The sequence below is a fragment of the Ictidomys tridecemlineatus genome, chromosome 10 (genome assembly GCF_052094955.1).
Source record: "Ictidomys tridecemlineatus isolate mIctTri1 chromosome 10, mIctTri1.hap1, whole genome shotgun sequence".
Lineage (NCBI taxonomy): Eukaryota > Metazoa > Chordata > Mammalia > Rodentia > Sciuridae > Ictidomys > Ictidomys tridecemlineatus.
Window position 1 is genome coordinate 137,771,303 of NC_135486.1, and position 20,065 is coordinate 137,791,367.

Here is a 20,065-nt window from a genome sequence, read left to right on the forward strand (position 1 = left end):
GGCTCAAGCGGTAGTGCACTCGCCTGTCATGCGTGTGGCCCGGGGTTCGATCCTCAGCACCACATACAAAACAAAGATGTTGTGTCCACCAAAAACTAAAAAATAAATATTAAAATTCTCTCTCTCAAAAAAAACTTTAATAATAAATGAAGAGGTTGGGGCTGGGATTGTGGCTCATTTGCCTAGCATGGGCAGGACCCGGGTTGGATCTCAGCACCACATACAAACAAAGATGTTGTGTCCGCCAAAAAATAAATATTAAAAAATTCTCTCTCTCTTTCTCTTAAAAAATAATAAAATAAAGGCATTGTGTTGTGTCCATCTACAAAAAAAGATATCCCCTCTCTCTCCTCCCCCACTCTTTCAAAATAAATAAATAAATGAAGAGGCTACAGTTAAAGGACAATTTCTTTTCCAGAAAGGCAAAATTATGACTTTATCAATTAATGAGAAAACTAGTTAAGGTATTGCAGCATCTTCAGAGGAGGGCTTAAGCTGGGTACAGTGGCACACACCTGTAATCTCAGTTACTTGGGAGGCTGAAACAGAAGGATCACAAGTTTGAGGCCAGACTTGGCAACTTAGGAAGACACTCTCAAAATTAAAAAAAGAGTGGTGGTATGGCTCAGTGGTAGAACACCCTTGGATTCTATCCTCAGTAACATGTTTGAAAAAAAAAATGGGACTCAAGCAGTACCTGCTTATTGTCAGACACAGATGATAGATGAACTTGCCAACAGATACAAAGCTAATGTCACCCACTGATAAACCTAGCCTAATTAATTTCCTCCTAAGATCAGGAGCCATCTTATCAAAAGTTATAAAAGATTCATTTCTGTTTTCTGTAAAATATTAGGATTTCTTTTTGGCCTGGCTGTATTTTGATATTTTCAACTTGCTTGGAATGCCTGCCTGTGCCTTGAACTCACCCATGCCTGGCTTTCTCTGACCAAACAATAGCCCTCTCTGAAACCTTAATGGCACTTCATAAATTCTTTTTTTTTTTAAAGATATTGATGGACCTTTTTATTTCATTCATTTATATGTGGTGCTGAGAATGGAACCCAGTGCCTCACACATGCTAGGCAAGTGCTCTACCACTGAGCCACAACTCCAGCTTGCGCTTCATAAATTCTTATGTCACGATCTAAATTTACTCCCTAAGTGCTGAACCATTTAGACCATTAACCTACTACCTACCTTTGTGTTATGCTTGTCAAAATCCTGTTATCTGTAAGTTCTCAAGGCACCCTCCTTTTTACAAATTTTTGTGTTATAAAATTGTGTTTCTAGAGAGCTGGAGCACTGTCCTCTAACCTGAGGATTTCGGGAGAGACATCCCAGCCAGTCAGAATTTCAAGCTTGCTTTAATTTGATTTAAAATTGGAGATGGTGGTCTTTTCTTTGTGTCGTGGTTTAACACCACTATGGACAGTTTTCATTTATGTGAACAAGAGTTGTTTGCTCTGCTGTTTTTTGCAGTTCACTTGTGTCTCTGTGCTCCTTGTTTGTGTCTAACACCTCTAATCAGAGAAAAGCACTCACAGCTTCCCTGGAGGATCAGCAACCTCCTGAGAGGATTTCCAGTAATTTCATAGAGTAATTTCAGTAATTTCCCTACAGGGACAAGTAAAAGAATGAAAGAAAGGATGTCACTTTAAGTCCTGAGGAGACTTTGCCAGTTCTGAACAAGAGCCTTCCAGATAGATGAGATGGCCCAGTGTGGCAAAGGCCTTGGGTGGAAAGGGGCTTAGAGAAAACAGAGGGCCAGTGTAGCTGCAGAGGATGAGCCGGGAGCAGTGGTATTTTGAAAGCAGAGCCCTCCACAGTGCAGATGGCTCAGAGCCTGCCTTGTGCCAAGGACATACAGCTGAGTTTGACTCTCCTTCTAAGAGTGTGGGCAGCCAGTCTGAAAGAATTCGCATACTTCCCATGATCAGGGAAGCTCTGTCGGTCACTTTTTTAGTGACTTGGATATTGCCCTGATCCTCGAAGTAGCAGAATGTGTCTTCAGATGTAGGCATGTAGCCCCATGGATTCAGCGACGCTCATCTGTTCCTTTGTGATATTACCCTTTTGCTCTGTTTGGGATAGGATGTTCCATGGACGTCCTTTGTGTGTCCCCTTCTCTTGCTCTGCCTTTGGGTGTGGCCTTCCTAGATGTCAGTCAACCTGCTGACAGCAGACATCACAAAGCTAGACTCAGCCCCCTGAAACTTGACCCTTTGCCTCATTTGAGTGGCTTCTCCTCAATAAAAGGGTTCAGCATGTGCTCTCTTTTTCTGCAGACCCTTAAGGTCAGAAAAGCCATCACAGGACCCCAAAGATGAAGGTATCTTTGTGTCTTGTGTGGTTATTTTGTGCAGCCCAGTTCCTCTGGAGTGACCCTGAGTGTTTTAGCGAGGAACGCTACACAAGAGCAGCGAGAGATGTGAGTTTTCAGTTAGGAAGTGCTGAATCTCATTTATACTGTTAAGCATCTTTCAGTGCTGTTGGGGGGGGGCAGGGGAGCAAGGGGACAGGCGGGCAGTCAGGACCCTGTTGCACCGTGGGAAATATTTTCTTTTCTTTTTCCTTTTATTTATTTTTTTGGTACTGGGGATTGAACCACTAAATTGCTATGGCTGACTTGGACTCACAATACTCCTCCTGCCTCAGCCTCCTGAGCTGCTGGGATTACAGGTGTGCGCCACCTTGCCCACCTGGCTGCCGTGTGTGAAATTGTTGATGGGTCTGTGCACATGGAAAGTGCCTGATCCGGACTGGGGCTGTGGCTCAGTGGTAGAGCACTCATCTAGCATGAGCGAGGCCCTGGGTTTGATCTTCAGCACCATATAAAAATAAATAAAATAAAGGTATATAGGTGTCCAACTATAGCTAAAAAAATAAATATTTTTAAAAAAGGGAAGTGCCTGATCCTCTAGCTTGTTTTTTTTTAATTTTTAATATTTATTTTTTAGTTCTCGGCGGACACAACATCTTTGTTGGTATGTGGTGCTGAGGATCAAACCCGGGCCGAACGCATGCCAGACGAGCGCGCTCCCGCTTGAGCCACATCCCCAGCCCCTCCTCTAGCTTGTTTAGAGCCCCAAACACCATGTTGTGGTTGGATGAATGTGGATGGGAAGGAGAGGATCAAGGATGACCCCTCACTAAGACTTGAGTGATTGGGAGAGCCGTGGAAGTCCAAGAGAATGACTGCGTTGAGAACTTTCTAGATCACTATTTTAGAGACCTCTTGAAAGTTAAAGTCCCCAGTGCCCAGATCATGGCTTGAGGAACAGCTGTGGGAGTAGAAGTGGGGGGCTGTGCTCCCTCCTGTGCACACAGGGGTGACCCAACTGCAAAACAGCTTCCCCACACACCTGCATCGCTCCACCCCAGAACCGGCTCCTGGTTGGAGGAACGAGCCACACTCTGGCCCAGAGCTGCTCATTAGCAGCAATTAGCAGAGTCACCCATTTCCCTGGAGGGAAGAGGGGGAGGAGGAACGTGGTGGGAAGTGAATCCCCACCCTGTGGGGGTGGCCTGAGCTGGTTTCTCCAAGCTTCCTCTTCAGCAGGCATGATGTGGCAGCCCAGGTCACCAAGGGCTAGGTCACAGCACCCCCAAAGACAGGGACCTGCAGATCTCAGCTCTGTACACAATTCACCTCTGGAATTAGATTGGGGCCCCTCACTCTCTACCAACCCCTCAGCCATGGCTAACCCTGTGTAGTCAGCCACTTCTTTGCACATGTCAGACACTCTGAAGTGGGGAGACAGCCCTGGGACATGACCTCTGATCTCAGAACTTGAAGGTCCTGCCCCCTTTCCTCAGAATGAGTCAGAATGAGTCTCCAGGAGCATGAGTTGCTGCTCAAGCTGGCCAAGTGCACCCATGAGGCAGTGCCTCCTGCAAGCCCATTCCCTCTGGGCCACTTCCCCAGCTACCCCAAGATCCCTTTAGGCCATCCTGGCTCTGCCCCTGTCATTCCCAACCTAGAGGAAACTCTGCTTCCTGGTGGCCAAGGAAGCTCACTCCTTGCAGGTGAAGTTCTCAGTGTTATGTGGAGGGGAGGTTCTCAGATCTTAGGTAGAAGGGAGAGAGGAGTGCTTGGCTGACAGACCAGTGCCAGCACATGCTGGAGATGGCTGGTTAGGACTCAGGGCTGAGCTGGTGTGTGGTTAACAATGGGCTTGGGGGGCAGGTGGTAGGGCTTAGCCTTTTGTGTAGCTTTTGCTGATTTCTGTCCCACATGACTAAGGTCAAGGTGCTAGGGTGGTGTTGACAACTCACAATCTGCAAAATATTTGAAAACTTAACTCAGCTCTTTCTAGCCAGTGTTAAAATCCTCTTTTGCAAACATGTCATTCTAAAGGGGATTAGACAAGCAAAGGGGTCTCCAAGCACACTTCAACAAGTAAGTTAGCCAGCCTCTAGGAGGAGATTCCCAGCAAGAAATGGTACCCCTAGAATGGGGAACCCTAGAAAGGCTCAAGCTGGTTTGCAGGTGAGGGTTCTGGGGCAGAATGGATGGTACACGATGTTTCTATGGGAGGGCTGGCCACCCTTTTCTCCAGTTTGCCAGCCTAGGCCAATGGGTGTTTTCCCATGAGAACAACAAAAGATAACATGGAAAGGTGATTAACTTTATAGAAATCCAGGGTACAGCCAACTTTTCTGAAAGAGAACATTTTAAACAACCTAGAAGAGCACTCTAAGAAAAGAAGAGAAACTCTGGGGGAAGCTGCCATAGAAAAGAGATGGAGCAAGCTGGGAACTGGGGCACCTGCCTGTGACCCCAGCCTCTCAGGAGGCTGAGGCAGGAGAACTGCAAGTTGGAGGCTATCTTCAACAACTTGGAGAGACCCTGTTTTCAAAATAAAGAATTAAAAGGGCTGGGGATGGAGCTCAGTGATAGACACCTAGGTTCTATCCCCAGTTCTGCAAAAAAAAAAAAAAAAAGCAAAAGAGAGGGAACTGTATGGGGTAGTGGAGGTAAGAACAACGGAGAGCCACACAAACTCACTCTTTCTTTGTCACAGAAGTCATCTGCAGATCTGATAATTCAGAGTCAGGAATTATCACCTGGCTCCTGGAAGTCCAGCTTTCAGATGAGCCCTGCATTTAGAAAGTGTGGACTGGTAACTTTGGTGTTGAGGGAGGGCTCTGCAGAGGGGTCCTTGAGTGGAGAGAAAGGAAGGTTGGGCAGGGAGGGAGATGCTCAACCTCCATCTGAAGGAAATGCTGGGAAAGAAAGCGAGGCCATTATAAGACAGGGAAAACCTGACTCCACAGAATTTTGATGGTAGACTGTCCTGAGGGGGGGCTACTTCCTGTAGAGGAACCTGGGGGGGGGACACCAAGAGCACACAGTACAGCATTGGAGGTGGGGAGGGTGAAGGAAAGGATACCGCGGCTGTGTGACATGAGGCCTCCCCCCCACCTCTCTGGGGACTTCTGGAGAGCCACGGAGCCACACAGACTCCAGGACATGGACCAGGTTCTCATGGAAATCGAGGAGGATAAGAGCTTTGGAGCAGAACTGGAAAGGCTTTGGGGGACCTGGGGGAGGCAAGGGACAGCGTGAGATCCAGGAGCATCCCCGAATGGGACCCCTACCCAGGGCTGGGCTGGAGCCCAGCTGGATCCAAGTCTCTAAGAGGCAGGGAAGCCGAGTGACATGCAGCTTCCCAAGACACTGCAGAGTGTGAGTAGGTGGGAGGAGTGCCATCCCAGGGGAAGGTGGCAGCTGGTGAGTAGTGTCACCTCACTGGGTGATTCAGAGTCTCTGGAGCCACCCAGGCCAGGATCCTGGAAACCACGCCTGCTCCAGGACACCCTGCGTGCAGACAAGCCAGCCCCTGCTGGGCCTGCTTTCAGCTGCACGTCATCAGCCCCTCACCCAAGCACGGCAGCGCAGTTGTGCTGACCAGTCCTGTTCACAAACAGGTAAACTGAGGCCCAGGTTGGAGGAAGGAGCGAAGTAGAATGACCCGAGGAAGGGTGAGCGTCTGCTCCTGCCCACGCCCTGCCTCGAAAAACAGGGTCAAAAACCCATCACCCCTGGGGACCAGTGTGGACCCAGGGCAGTGGCCTGAGTCACAGAGCAGAGAGGGTGGGGACGCCGCCACAGTCAAGGGCAACAGAGACCCGGGGGAGGGGGTCCAGAGCTGCCAATGTATCAGGGAAAACTGGGAATCCAGATTCTTTCACTTTTTCAGTTGTGGTAAAATGTATGTAACATCCGGTTCACCTTTGAACCTCTTTAAGTGACAGCTCAGTGGCAGTGAGCAGCCATCACCACGTCCACTCCAGACATTCTCATCACCCCAGGCTGAAGCTGTGTCCCCACCCCTTCTCCCCAGGCCCTTGGCATGCACCATGCTCCTTTCCGTAGGTCTGACTCTCCAGGGCCTCACACAGGGTATGTCTGACTTACTTGTTTTGGGCACTGGGGATTGAATGTGCTACCACCAAGCTGCATCCCCAGCCATTTTTATCTTTTATTTTGACCCAGGGCCTCTCTAAATTGCTGAGGCTGGCCTTAAACTTTCAGCCTCTTGCCTCAGCCTCCTGAGTGGCTGAGGTGACAGGCCTGCATCACTGTATCTGGTGACTGGCTTCTTTCATTTGGATGATGTTCTCAAGGTGCATGTTGTAGTGCCCATGTGCTCTGAGCCTCAGTCCCTTCCCATCATCGAGCAAAGCCTCCTTCCTAGGGCCCTTGTGGGCTGCTGGCTTCAACTGAGTGCCCCATCCCTGCGCCCTGCGCCCAGCTCCCCGCCAGGGGCTCCCTGCTTGGGTGGCTGTCTGTCCTCTGAACACTCCCTGCAGTCAGACTCCTGGGTCCCCTGTGCCTGTCTCTTGTCACAGTTCTCATCCTGATTGGGTTGGATGTGAGTCCTTGAAGCCTGGATGGGCAGGTGAGGAGCATGGGGTTCTTTGGCCTCCAACTGCAAACAGCATCTTTCTGTCCACCTCAGCAGATCCAGGCACTGCCCGCCCCCCATGCTCTGGACTCCAGGGTTCCCACCAGCCAACCTCTCCCTGGAACTTCCCTACCTATGGCCTCCACCCCAGGCCAAGAGATCTGGTGCGTCTCTCCCATCCCACCTCCACCCTGTCTGACTGGCAGCAGCCCCTCCTTGGGCAGCACCTCAGACCAGGGCTCAGGTCAAAGCCCTTGGAAAAGTGCTGCTGCCCTCAAGCCCACGGAAAGACGTACAGGGCCCTAGAGAAGATCTAGAATTGACCCCTGCCATGACCCCCACTACTCCCCTCCCCTTCCCATGCACCACCTCTCCTGGGCCTGACGATTCTGGCTTCATCCTGGGCCTCTGCTGCTGCCAGCTGCAGGGATCTTAGTCTCTGCTCAGAGCTGTGGTTGCCCCAGGTCTCTCAGGACGTCAAAGGCCTTTAGCCTCCAGCTGGCTTTCCCCTCTACACCTCACCTGCCACTTACTCCCAGTCCCCTGGATGCTCCCCACCCTGCCACATCCCTTTCTCTGTTTTGGTTTTCCCCATAGATCTTATTGTCTATTAGGACTAAATGATTTATATACTTTTAAAAATAGCTTTATTTATTTATTATTTTATGTGGTGCTGAGAATTGAACCCAATGTCTCACATGTGCTAGGCAACTACTCTACCACTGAGCCACAACTCAGACCAATTTACATACTTTTTAAATTCTCAATTTTATTCAAAATCCACATCATGGGGGTTTGTTCACTGTGGTGTCTGTAGCACTTAGAGTCCAGTATGCATTAGGTGCTCAGCAATGCTTGTTGATTGACTCAATGAAGGCAGGGACATGCCCTGATTTCTTATTGCCCAGGGCTTAGCAAGATCTCTGGCAGGAGTAGGTGATGCCTGGTTGCTTTTGGTTGGATAATGAATAGATACCCCTGTTCAGAATGTGTCCCCTGACTCCTAGGCATACATCTGAACCGCCTCCACTGGTGAGTCACCTCTCTGGTCTGTGCATCACCAGCACCAGCTGTGCTAGCATGTAAATGTCCCTGCAGCTGTATCAGTCATCAACACCTCAGTGCAAGCTGATCAGCGGCCCAGAGACCAGACTAGTAGGGACATGGGGTGTGGGTGGCATGAGTGGGCAGCTCATCCATCTCTTGCACAGGCAAATCAATGCCCAGCCAGGATGCCTGCGTGGGTCCAGCACACGGTGGCACTCAGTAAATATTTTGTTGAATGGAGGTTGAATCATGCCAGAGTCCCCACCCCCAGGCCTTCAGAGACTCTGCTGTCCACACCCTGGGAATCGGGAACCGGTCTCTGGGGCTCTTTCCCAGGACGTGTGCCATGAAGTCTTCATTAGCATCTTCTGGCTTCCACAGGGCCTTCTCCTTGGGCCTCTTCCTGACCACCCCAAGGATAGCAACACTTGGGCTTGTCCTGCCCTTGGGTCTCCAGGGCAGTAAGCCAGGTCTTTGGAAAGGCAGGAAGAACTGGAACGGAGAAGAAATGGGGAGGGTCAAGGGGAAAAGAGGTGGAGAGGCAGGAGGCTAGAGCCATCAGTGCCCAGATACCCCTAGAGTCACACCTTTCATGCTCATTTATTCACTCAATGAACACCCCAATGTGACCCAATGTGCACAGGGACCAGCTTGAGGAGCCTCCCATTCCCCCAGCACCCTCCCACAGGGAGCCATGGCACAGTGTAGAGTGTGGCTCCAGGGCCCCTCTGTCCCACGGCCGTGCCCACCTGAGACACCTCCCTTCATTACTCATTGCCTCCTCCCACCTAGGAAGACATGAGCTTCCTGTGGCAGCACCTGTGTCTTCTTCCCATCCCCCATCCTGGTGCCCCTGGCAGACAGCAGGTGCCCAAATGTCTCTCAAGTGAGCTTGTTTCAGGGGGAGCAGCTGGAGGAGTGCAGGGCCCAGGGGGCCAGGGTAGGGCAGAGAGGAAGCAAGTGCCCCCATAGCATTTCTGTTCTGCTGGGGAGGGTGCCCAGAGAAACAGCCTCCCCTCTGCCACTCCACATGGTCATTCTCCTATAGTGACCCCTGAATCCTGGGGCAGAGTCATGTACCCCCAGGGGCTCCTGTGGCCCCAGTCCCAGGCAATTTTTGGTGGGCCAGGGCAGGGCCCTCTCTCTGCCATGTCTGTCTGCAGATCGGCCATGAGCTGCTTCAGCCCTCCTGACCGCAGTGCAGCAAGCATGGAGAGAACAGGGTGACCGTCCTCTTGCTACCCAATGCCTGCAGGCAGGCCCCACCAGACCCACCGTGCCAGCTGGGTTTTGCTGCCACCCTGACCCCTAAGAGATTGAGAAGGTGGGCAGCACAGGGGCTCTACCAGGGCAGGCTGTGCAGCTTCTGAGGGAGCCTGGCTTGCCCCGGGTTCTCTGACCTGGGTTATCTTGCCTTCCCTCACCAGCCACGGCTCTCCAGAACCTCTGTCCAATCTCCCCTTCTCTTAGAGTGATGTCCTCTCCCTGTCCCCATGCTCTGTGGGGCAATAATGTCTGTTCTGCAGGCTCCCGTGTCAGCAGCCTCTCTTCTGGGAAGGCTTTGCTGACCACAGTCGGGCCAGGCACCTCCTCTGGGCTCCCAACATCCCCCTGCCCAGCCGTAGGACCCTGTGCAATAAAAATAACACTCTGCCCATGGGACCCAGCCCCCAAGTCCAGTCCCAACAGCCTGTTTCCACCACTTACCCACCAGCTGGGACCTGGGGCAGATCACGCAACTCCCCAGGCTGCCTCAGTTTCTGTCTGCAGGATGGGGATGGAGAAGGAATTCGAGGTGGCATGAGGCCGCCTGCGGTGCATGAGAAATGGTGGCATTAGTGCCATCCCTCTCTCCTGCCATGGCGAGGGCCCAACTTTGAAGGGCAGGGAAGGATAGAGACATACTCATCTCTCTAGGGGAGGACAGGACATCTGTCCCTGCTTGGGGTAGAGGGTGTCACAAGTGCAGGGTGTTGATTGGGAGGATGCACTGCCCCAATCTTGTCCCAGGTGGCTGCCACCAGGTAGAAGTAGATCAAGTCCACCCCAACCAGGGCTTCCCACAGACCAGCCCCACAGCCTTTTAAACCCTGCAGGGGTCCCAGGACATGGCGGTGGCAGACTCCAGTAGTCCCAGTCCTTCCCTCTTGGGCTTCCCCAGGTGGCCACTGGCTCTTCCTCTTCCTGGGAGTCCTGGTGAGAAGTGAGTTCTTCCTGGCAACCCAGTGACAGGGCTGAGCCCCTCCAGCAGGGACAACAGGAAGGCAGCCTCGGGGATCTCTCGGACAGCAGCCAAGAGGCCACTGTGTTCCGCCACTCTGACCTGAGTCACAGCTTTCCGGGAAGTGGGCTAACGGGATTCCAGAGCCCTGGGTAGGACCAGGTCTCTGGGCTGAGTCACAGCAGCTGGGGCCCCTGGAGGCGGGAGCCGTTAGTGAGCTGGGCCCTCCCCTTGACAGCCCAGGCCAAGGCCACCATGCCCTGGGGCTCCCCAACACCCTGCACCCAGACTTTTGCCATGCTGGACCCAGCCCTTCCCCATGCTGGACCCATGTTCAATGCTGTGAGGACACTTCCTCACCTGGACAGTCAATGTCAAGACCACAGCCTGGACCTCTGGGCCCAGATCCCTTCACCTGCCCCTCCAGACTTCATCACTGACACCCGGGAGCCTGGGCCCCAGCCCACCCATCGAGGCCTGAGGTAGAGCCCCCAGCCCCGGGTAACGGCTGTTTCCTCCCCGCAGCACCGCCTCCTCTGTGACCCACAGACTAAGCCACGGGGACTGGTCCAACAGCATTCCACCTCCCAGGATAAAACCTGGGCAACCTGCAGGGGACCCAGCACACTACAGCCACCCGCCCTGCCTGTCCCAACCAGCACAGCCCTCACATCCCTTGACGCCACCATCTGGCTGGGCCTCCACCTCTACTGGCCATGGAGGTTTCCAGACCTCCCCCAGCCCTGGGAGGGGGCTGTCTCAGGACCCTGACCACTCTGTTGCTTCTGGTTTCCACAGGTGAGTCCCGAGGGCTGCTGCTCCTCCCCCTCCTCTCTGTGCCAGGCACCCCTCCTGCCTCCCTGGGACTCAGCAGCTTCCTGCCAGACTTGCCTGGAATCTGGCCCCTACTTTTCTCTCTCTTGTTCCTCCTCTCCCCGTCTTCCTCTTTCTACCCCTTCCCCTCTCCTCCCTCTCTCTGACATGTCATCATTTTTGATACCAGGGGTTGAATCCAGGGATGCTTCACCACCGAGCCACATCCCAGCCCTTTTTATTTTTTTATTTTGAGACAGGATCTCTCCAAGTTGCTTAGGGCCTCACTAAATTGCTGAGGCTGGCCTCACATTTGCAATCCTCCTGCCTTAGCCTCCCAAGTGGCTGGGATTACAGGCATGCACCTCTCTGCCCAGCTCTGGCATCTATGTAACTGCTCTGAGCCTCACTTTCCTCAGCAGCTGTGAGGATTACATGAAGGTGCAGGGTGGCGGGCACTCAGTGTGCTTCCCTCTTGTGGGTGATTATCTCCCCCTCTTCATCTTCACCATCTTCATCTCCTTCCCCTTGTCTTTCTCATCTCCCCATTACTCCTCCATGGCTTACATTTGGGGTCAGCTCCACATGTTCCTGGGGTAGGATGTCAGAGGGGAGGGCCCTGAGGACAGCCCCATCCAGGCTCCGTGGGGCTCAGGGAAGAAGCCTGCGGCACCCATGGTTCTGAGTCCTGAGCCTCCCTTTCCTCTCTTACCCTTCCTTCCCTGGCAGTGGACAGAGCAGGAGGGAGGATGAGGCCACCCCTGTACAGTGGGGCCTGAGCTCTGTCTGCCCCAGTCCCAGAAAGTACCCCTTGGGGGCTGGAGGGGCCCTGGGAATGAGCCTGCTCGAGAGGATGGGGCCTCCCCTGGCACTGCCCTGACTCCCTCCTTTTCTTACCCTCAGCCACCACCCTCAGTGCCACCAAGATTCCTGGTGAGTGTCAGCTGACGTGCTGAAGGGGAGGAATGGGTGTCTGTGTGTCCGTCTGTGTGGGGCAGGTCAGAAGGCAGCCTGGGGTAAGAGGGGGACGGAGCTAGAGGAGAAGGCAGGCAGGGAAGAGAGTGGGAGGTGGAGGAGAAGGAGCCTGAGCAGTGGGGAAAGGGGCAGAGTCCAAGGGGACAGAAGGGCCCAGGGGCACAGCTGAGTGAGCGGGAGGGAGGCAAGTTGCAGAAGTAGCCTCAGAGGGCAGGGGCAGGGCACAGCTTGCTGGCACAGGCCGAGGATGCAGTGGCAGACTGTGGGCAGGGAAGACAACTAGAGATGGCAGAAAACTCGACCCTCCTTTACCAGTGTCCCCAGACTGCGGGAAGCCCCAACAGCTGAACCGAATCGTGGGTGGCCAGGACAGTGTGGATGCTGAATGGCCCTGGGTTGTGAGCATCCAGAAGAACGGCACCCACCACTGTGCAGGCTCCCTGCTCACCAACCGCTGGGTGGTCACTGCAGCCCACTGTTTCAAGGGGTATGTATGGCCAGCTCATCCAGAACCCACGCTGGGTTCAGACCCAAGGCTCCCCATCCTACCCCTGTCCCCAGGCTTCTGTCTGATCTGCTGCCCTTCAATAGAAACCCTCCTTCTGCCCAGATGCCTCTCGGGGCCTTCTACCCCTGCCCTCTTCCCAGGTGTCCCCTCCTGGCTGATCCCCTCTCCCCTTTCTTTGCAGCAATCTGAACAAGCCAACCCTGTTCTCAGTGCTGCTGGGGGCCTGGCAGTTGGAGAACCCTGGCCCTCGGTCCCAGGAAGTGGGTATCGCCTGGGTGCTGCCCCACCCTGGGTACTCCTGGAAGGATGGGACCCGTGCAGATATTGCCCTGGTGCGCCTTGAACACTCCATCCAGTTCTCTGAGCGAATCCTGCCCATCTGCCTACCTGATTCTTCTGTCCATTTCCCTCCAAACACCGACTGCTGGATTGCAGGCTGGGGGAGCATCCACGAAGGAGGTGTGGCTCCTCCCCACCCATGGGGGGCCCAGGGCATTGGGGACAGTGGGTGGCAGGCACTCAGAGACACACTACAAGGAGAAGTAGGGGTGGAGGCCAGGGCACAGCATCACAGAGACAAGAGCTGTGTTTCAAGACAACAGCCAGATCAGAAAAGCGATTCACTGACACAGAAATGGCAGGAAGGGGGCGTATGGGGCCAGGCTGGATTCAGGGTGAAATGAGAACCACCCTGAGCTTGCAAAGCCAGAGCAGGCACCCTGGCGGCAGCATGCCACAAGTGCAGGCAAATTCCAGGAGGAGATGCAGTCTCCAGTAAGTCTGCAGGTTTAGAAAGTCACACAGCAGACGAACTAGAGCAAGAGGCAGAGGTAAGCAAGAGAAAGACAGATGACAGGTAGACAGAGCCCAGGCCAAGAAAAAGGAACCCAGGCAGAAATGAGAGATGTGGGGAGGGCTGGAAGACAGAGACCACCAGGATGAAGTGGGAGGAAAGTGGGACCCTACCAGAGTCCAGAAAAATGAGGAGAAATGACATCAGCTCGTGCATTTGGGGACTCCCCCTAACTCTGAGGTTGCAGCCCCCCCATGGGTCTGTAAACCAATTCTAGGCAGAGTGTGGGGCTCCCTGAGAGGCTGATGACAATAAGCGTGGATGGGGCACCTCTGAGCCTTACTCTAGTAGTCACACAGCACCAAGTAGTGCCAAAGACGGGAACCAGTAGGGCTGCCCTGTGAGCATCAGAGGACTTATTAAAGATGAAGAATCTGACTGGGGGGCAGTGGTGCATGCCTGTAATCCCAGCAGCTTGGGGCTGAAGCAGGAGGATCATGAGTTCAAAGCCAGCCTCAACAACTTATTGAGGCGCTAAGCAACTCAGTGAGACCTTGTCTCTAAATACAAAAAAAGGCTGGGGATGTAGCTCAGTGGTAGCATGTGCGAGGCCCTGAGGTCAATCCCCATCAGTAGAGCTGATCGGTGGGCCCTTGAGAAGGGAATGGTGGGAACCTGCCCCTTGAGGAGACAAGTGGGAGGGGAACCTGGCCGACTCTATCCTCCTGTCCCCAGTGCCCCTGCCACGCCCTCAGATCCTGCAGAAGCTGAAGGTGCCCATCATTCATTCGGACATCTGCAGCCGCCTGTACTGGCGCGGCGCGGGGCAGGAGGCCATCACCGAGGACATGCTGTGCGCTGGTTACCTGGAAGGGGAGCGGGATGCCTGTCTGGTGAGTGCCCACCCCTGCGGCCCTGGCTAGGAGGGGCGAGTGTCCACCCAGGGCAGGATTCAGTGTCCGTGAGCTTCCAGCCCCACACCTCTGCCTAGGCCCCCTCCCCAGTCCCTATGCAGCCGCTCAGCCTGGCCGGGCTATGCATGGACTGTGCACACAATTGCGCCCCCTCACTCTTAGGAACTTGCTTTCTGAGGGAGACCCCAGGGCCAGCTCCAGCTCCAGCTCTGCGGTGGCATGGAGGATGGCAGGGTGTGCAATGGCCCAGAGCTTGGCCGGCTTGAGGCCCGCTTGCGGCACCTCTCCTGCCGCCCACGTTGCCCGTGGGGCGACTCACTTCCTCCTTCTGATCCTGTTTTCTCACCTGCAAAACAGAAATAACGACGCCCCGTCCCTCACCATCTGTGGTTTAGAAGGCGCTGCACACAGTGCTTCTCCCTTCAAGTGGGTCTGGAAGGCGTGTCCCTCCTGGGTCTGCCCCCCGCCTGCCCTTTGTGGGTCCCTAACCTTTCTTCTCCCCACAGGGCGACTCTGGCGGCCCCCTGATGTGCCAGGTGGACGGCTCCTGGCTGCTGGCGGGAATCATCAGCTGGGGCGAGGGCTGCGCGGAGCGCAACCGGCCGGGCGTCTACACCAGTCTCCCTGCCCACAGCTCCTGGGTGGAGAGGGTAGTGCAAGGGGTGCAGTTCCGCGGGCGCTCGCCGGGTAGCGGGGCCCGCAGGGAGCCGAGCGCGGATTTCCCAGCCGCTGGGCGCTCCTAGGGCGCCGGCACAAGTCGGGTGGGGTCTGGAGACCCGCGGCCGCCGGCGGCTTCCTGCGTTGTAAATAAGCCATCTACCTCTGGGGGGCGCTCGCGGCCGGCGCGGGAGGGCTAGCCACGCCCACCGCGCCAGGCTCCGCCCCCGGGCCGCCGGCGTCCTCTGTATATACTGTTAATGGTTTTTACAGTTGTTTGTAACTCTGCCCACATATTTATTCTTCCAGTTTCAATAAATTATTTATTGTCCAGTTCCTGTTTTTCGCCATGTATGAGGACACTGGGAAACAAGGGTCCGGGTGAGGTTAAAAAGAGGGGAGGCCGGTGCGAATTTGTACTTGGCTTGGCTACCCCGGGCTCAAGATGACCCCTGGTTTCCCACTAGGGCTCAACATCTGACCCCTGACCTTCGACCATCGCCCTTTCACCGGGAGCGGAGGAAGGAGGTGGGAGGTTGCGGCGGGAAGACCTGGCTGTGCTGGGGGAGGTCAGGGTGGGCTCTGGTCTGCACCGGCTGGATTTCCAGAACCATCCTGTGTGACAAACCCTCCGTACCTGAAGTCGTGTTCCCTCCCGCTCCAGGCCAACTTCCCTCCCATCTCTCCACCTCAGGGCTCAGGGAGCCCCTGGCTGCCAGGGCTGGGCTTGGAGCAGTGTCCAGGTCAGCCAGCATCAGGGCTCGGTCTCCTGGGACGCACAGGGATGGGCCGGCCGCTCCTCCCTGCCAGGAGCCAACTCCTACAGTGACTCACTGCTGATTGTACAGACCCTCCCTGCCAAGCACGGAGCAAAACAGGAGGCAGCTGGCCTCTAAGCTCTGTGGGCACCATGGCTGGATCACCTCACCTGTCCCTGCAGAGGGCTGGGGTTGATAGTGAGCCAGGCTGTGCGGCCCTGCCTGGCTTCTCTCTCAGCCCTACAGAGGTGCCACTCCCCGCCTAGGGCCCAGTTCCTATAATGGTGACCATGCAGTGAAGTGACGATGCCCCAGGGGGTTGCAGGTAGGTTTCGGGGAGCATGTGAGCTCCTAGTAGTTGCGTGCCAGAGATTCACCCCAAACCAAGCCCAGAAAGCAACCAGCTCCAACATGCTGTGACGATGATACAGAGTGTTTCCATCCAGGATGACCCAGGAGTGACAAGTCTTTGAGGAGGCAGTGCAGGTGTGTGACAGGTGTGTCAGGTGTGTGTGTGGCCTTTGTCCAGAGTACAGTTCTAAAATATTTGTTCATATTGTTTTGATTGCTTTTATGTTATTATCAAAAACAATAAATGCTGTGGGGTTGTTTTCATTAAACAAACAAACAGAATCGGCCTCCATCATCTGGGAAGCAGCCTGGTGACACAGGTGCTCCAGGTCACAAAGCTGGTCCTGGCACAGCCCCTCCCCTAGGTGACCTAGAGCGCTCTTTGCCCATAACTACCCCTTACCCTCCCCTCTAGCCTCCGGCCTCCCTTCTGGGCCACCTTCTGTTGCCCCGACTGCCTTCCTCTGCTGTTGCTGCCCCCTTTGCCAGGCCCTGCGTACCCTCCCTCATTGCCCCTCTTCTCTAATTCCCTCCCTCTACTGCTCTGTCCTGGCTCTCGTCCTCTCACCCTGCACCTCTTCTGTCCTCCTGTGTCTCTTGCTTCTCCCCTCTCCCTCTGAGCCTCTGTTTCCCCCAGGCCTGCCTGCCTCCTCTCCACCCCCTACACCTACTTCTCCCAGTGGAGTCCTTACAGAAGCACCTGAGAAGGCCCCACTGAGCTGCCTGCCACTGGGTGGCAGGATGCTCTGATAAGTTGGGGATTTCTCTGGGTTGGGAGGTGAGCTTCCAGGTGGCCCTTCACCTGAGGGGAACTTGTGTGCCCTCCTTGCTGGTTCTCGGGGGCTCAGGGCCTGGGGACCAGGCTGGGGTGTGGAGTTGGAGCAGCTCTTGGCTCCCAAGGGCACCAGGACTTCCCGTGACTTCTCTCAACATGAGGTTGTCCAAGAGTGGCCCTAGGCCCTGCAGGGTCTGACCAGTTCCTGCAGCTTCTGTTGTTGAGGGAGTTTTCTGTAGGGGACTCTGCCAGTGCACAGCATGTACACCTGCACAGAGGGTCAACCTTGTCCCAGGGCGGCTGGTCGTACTGGCTCAACATTGCATACTAGCCCTGTGCTCCTTGGCTGGAGCCTAGCCCCAGAGAAACATGGCCCAAACATGGCCCACTTGGCCCACCAACACCGCCTGCCTCTGGGGTTGCAGACAGAGACCTTTGGGCCTGGCAATCTTCTCCAGAGGAAATTCCACGGGTCCAGTTGGCTGTGGGTCCCTGGTGGTCCAATACACTCACCCTGGGCTCCTGGGCAGAGGTGGGACTGGTCTTTACTCCCAGCCCTGCAGGGCTCTCCTGGCCTCCTCAAGGGCAGGTGGGGACTTCTGGCCTTGGTGACAAATGACATTATAGTAGGGACTGCCTTGGCTGCAGGCTGTGAGGTCTGACTACTCTTCCTCACCCATCTTTCCCCCTAGGCCTGGGACCTCCTAACTCTTCTCCACTCTGTATCCAGAACAAGGGTTTAAAAACACAAGTTTAAACACATGTTTAACCACACGACTTCCCCAGTGGCAGGCTAGGACAACACCCATTCCAACCCTTCTCGCTTCCTCCATCTTGGAGATCGGGATAGCTAAATGCTCACTACAACAGCTGCCTATCTGCCGTGTAGCCACAGGGCCGTGGGTGGTTTCTTAGGAAGGTGTAGAGAGCTGCCCTGGATGCAGACCTTTAAGCTCTGATGCCCGGGGCACTGACCAATTATTGCCTTCAGACTGGCACAATAGTGCCAGGTCTTGGCAGTAACTTGGGATAGCAAGGCGTGGCTCCAGGTGTAGACGTCGCCCGTGGGGGTTGAGCTACACTCACCTCTTCCTTTATAATCCCACCCCTTTGCCCTTTTTAGGATAGAATGTTCCATGGAAGCTCCTCTTGTGTGTTCCCTATATAAGAATAAAGAATTACGGTGGCTGTCTCTTTCCAAGCACGCTTAAGGTCGCAGAGCCCTCTCTGGATTATTGAAAAGGTAATTCTGTGTGGTTGCCTGCTTTCTTTGTCATTTTCTTGAGTTATTGGAATGGTCAGACTTTGTGAAACCAGCATTAGATCACTAGCTAGGATAGATGGCGACAGGAAGGCTTTATATTCTCCTGATAAAAAGGACATGTTCCCCACCTTCCTCCTTCCTTTAGCCTCGGATGCAGTTTCAATGCTTAAACCTCAAGTTGACAGGTTAGTGGCGGTGGACAAAGATTCGGAAGCCACAGTCTGCTTCCATCAGGTTTCTTGTCTGCTTTAAGCCATTGTTGATCGGCTTTCTTTTACTTGTAGCTAAATGCATTCATAATTGACATACCTGCCTCAAACCCTCTACTTTAGAATAGTTTTAGATTTGCAGAAGTATTTTTTCTTACTTTTTTCCAGAATGCTCTTCTTGTTATCATAGATGCAGTATATTTTATTTCATCTGCACAAATAATAAATAAGTTACCTGAATGATGAAGGCTTTGAGATCCTACAGTCAGTTCCAGGTGTCCCAAGGTTTTATTCCACATTTTTCAAAGAACATGTCTTTTCTTCCTGTCCTGGTGCAGGTCAATGTGGCTGCCAAGAATGGTACCCAGAGGAGTCTTACTGGTAACCTGGTGGTGGTCTTCTTATGAGCCCACCAGTGTCCTTGCTAAGGGTGCTATGTCCCCAGGTTTCCTTGGACTGACACTGCTAGTCCTGGCTGGACTGCATGGGTTTCCCACGGTGGTGGAGGCAATGGCATTTCATGGCTCCAAGCCACACATGTGGTCACTTGTGTCCAGGATGTGGGACTTGCAGTATTGTAGAGTCAGACTTCCTGTAAGCAGCTGCAAGCCACCATGCACAGACAGTGGGGCAAGCATCAGCTTTGACGGCATGGCTGTCTCAGTCCACACGGGGGCGGGGGGGGGGGCAAGCGTTTTCTTGGGACAAACCTACTTTGCTTGTTCCTCTGCTTCCCAACCTCCAGCCGTGGGCCCCATCAGTGCATGGCTGCGTCTCTCCCGTGTCTCGGACTTACACTCATTCCCTGGAGTTGCCGTCTGGGTTCACAGCTTCAGGTACCATCCCTGGGCAGGTGGCCACGGAGGGAGCACACTCAATCTCCCAGTCTGTCCAAACACTGCTCAGGGCCTCCATGCAGATGATACAAAGCTGATCCTTAACGTGATCCAGAGGAATCTCAGGACTGCCACCAGCAAAAGAGACAGTCCTCCCTTCCCAGGCTCAAAGCCACAGCCCCATGAGATGATGGAAAGGAGACAAGGGGACCTGGCTGGTGGGGAGGGAAAGCCCCTGGATACAGGTGGGGAAGCCCCTGGACACAGGTGGTCTTTCCTTGAGTTTAACATAGGGTAGCAGTCATACGCCTACAATTCCTTCAAGAGAAGAGAAAGCACATTCACCCAAAAACCCATATGCAGATATTTACAGCAGCCTATTCCCAATGAACAAACCTTGAAGCAGCACATCCTCCAGCTGCTGAGTGGCTGATCAGACCACAGTAAACCCATTCAGAATTCCACTCAGAGAAAACAGGAGCACACTGCGCATGACGACCTGATATGGGTTCATGACGAATATCATATGGGTTCTGCTAAGCTGAGGACGCCACACAGTTCCATGGGGCATAGAGAAGCCAAAACTACCAGGGCGGAGCACCGATCAGTGGTTCCCAGAGCCTAGGAGTGGGAGGATAGAACCCAAAAGGGAAGGGGCTTGATTTGTTTATAGGCAGCCCTAGGGATTGAACTCAGGGCTGGAGCATGCTAGCTCTGTGCTACTGAGCTACATCCCCAGCCCTTTTTAAGGTGCTGGAAGAGTTGAGCTGGGTGCTGTGGTGCAAGCCTGTAATCCCAGCAGCTTGGGAGGCTTAGGCAGGAAGATTGCAAGTTCAAGTCTAGCCTCAGCAACTTATCAAGACCCTGTCTCAAAGTTGAAAGGGCTGGGAATATGGCTCAATGGTTCAGTCTCTAGGTTCAATCCCCAACACATAAATAAAATAAAGTAAAATAAAAATTAAAAGCAAAACACAAAAATAATCTGTTGGCTATGGGGGTTACTTGTTATGTGACAGAACGGGCTCTAGAT

The 20,065-nt window shown here is 54.0% G+C and overlaps 1 protein-coding gene across 1 annotated transcript; it reads left to right on the top strand.

Annotated features, from left to right (window-relative positions):
* Positions 1-10,296: 10,296 nt before the first annotated feature.
* Positions 10,297-15,175, top strand: Prss22 (serine protease 22). The gene is made up of 6 exons (XM_005337870.4): positions 10,297-10,980; positions 11,899-11,928; positions 12,286-12,457; positions 12,660-12,937; positions 14,007-14,164; positions 14,692-15,175. Exons 1-6 carry the CDS (start codon positions 10,899-10,901, stop codon positions 14,926-14,928), a joined length of 957 nt encoding a protein of 318 aa, XP_005337927.1. The 5' UTR covers positions 10,297-10,898; the 3' UTR covers positions 14,929-15,175.
* Positions 15,176-20,065: the final 4,890 nt, after the last annotated feature.

Excerpts from the sequence above, each read along its gene's own strand:
- Prss22 (XM_005337870.4), top strand. The coding sequence starts at position 10,899 with ATGGAGGTTTCCAGACCTCCCCCAGCCCTGGGAGGGGGCTGTCTCAGG. Across the intron at positions 11,929-12,285 it reads CAGTGCCACCAAGATTCCTG|TGTCCCCAGACTGCGGGAAG; the intron begins GTGAGTGTCAGC and ends CTCCTTTACCAG. Across the intron at positions 12,938-14,006 it reads GGGGAGCATCCACGAAGGAG|TGCCCCTGCCACGCCCTCAG; the intron begins GTGTGGCTCCTC and ends TCCTGTCCCCAG.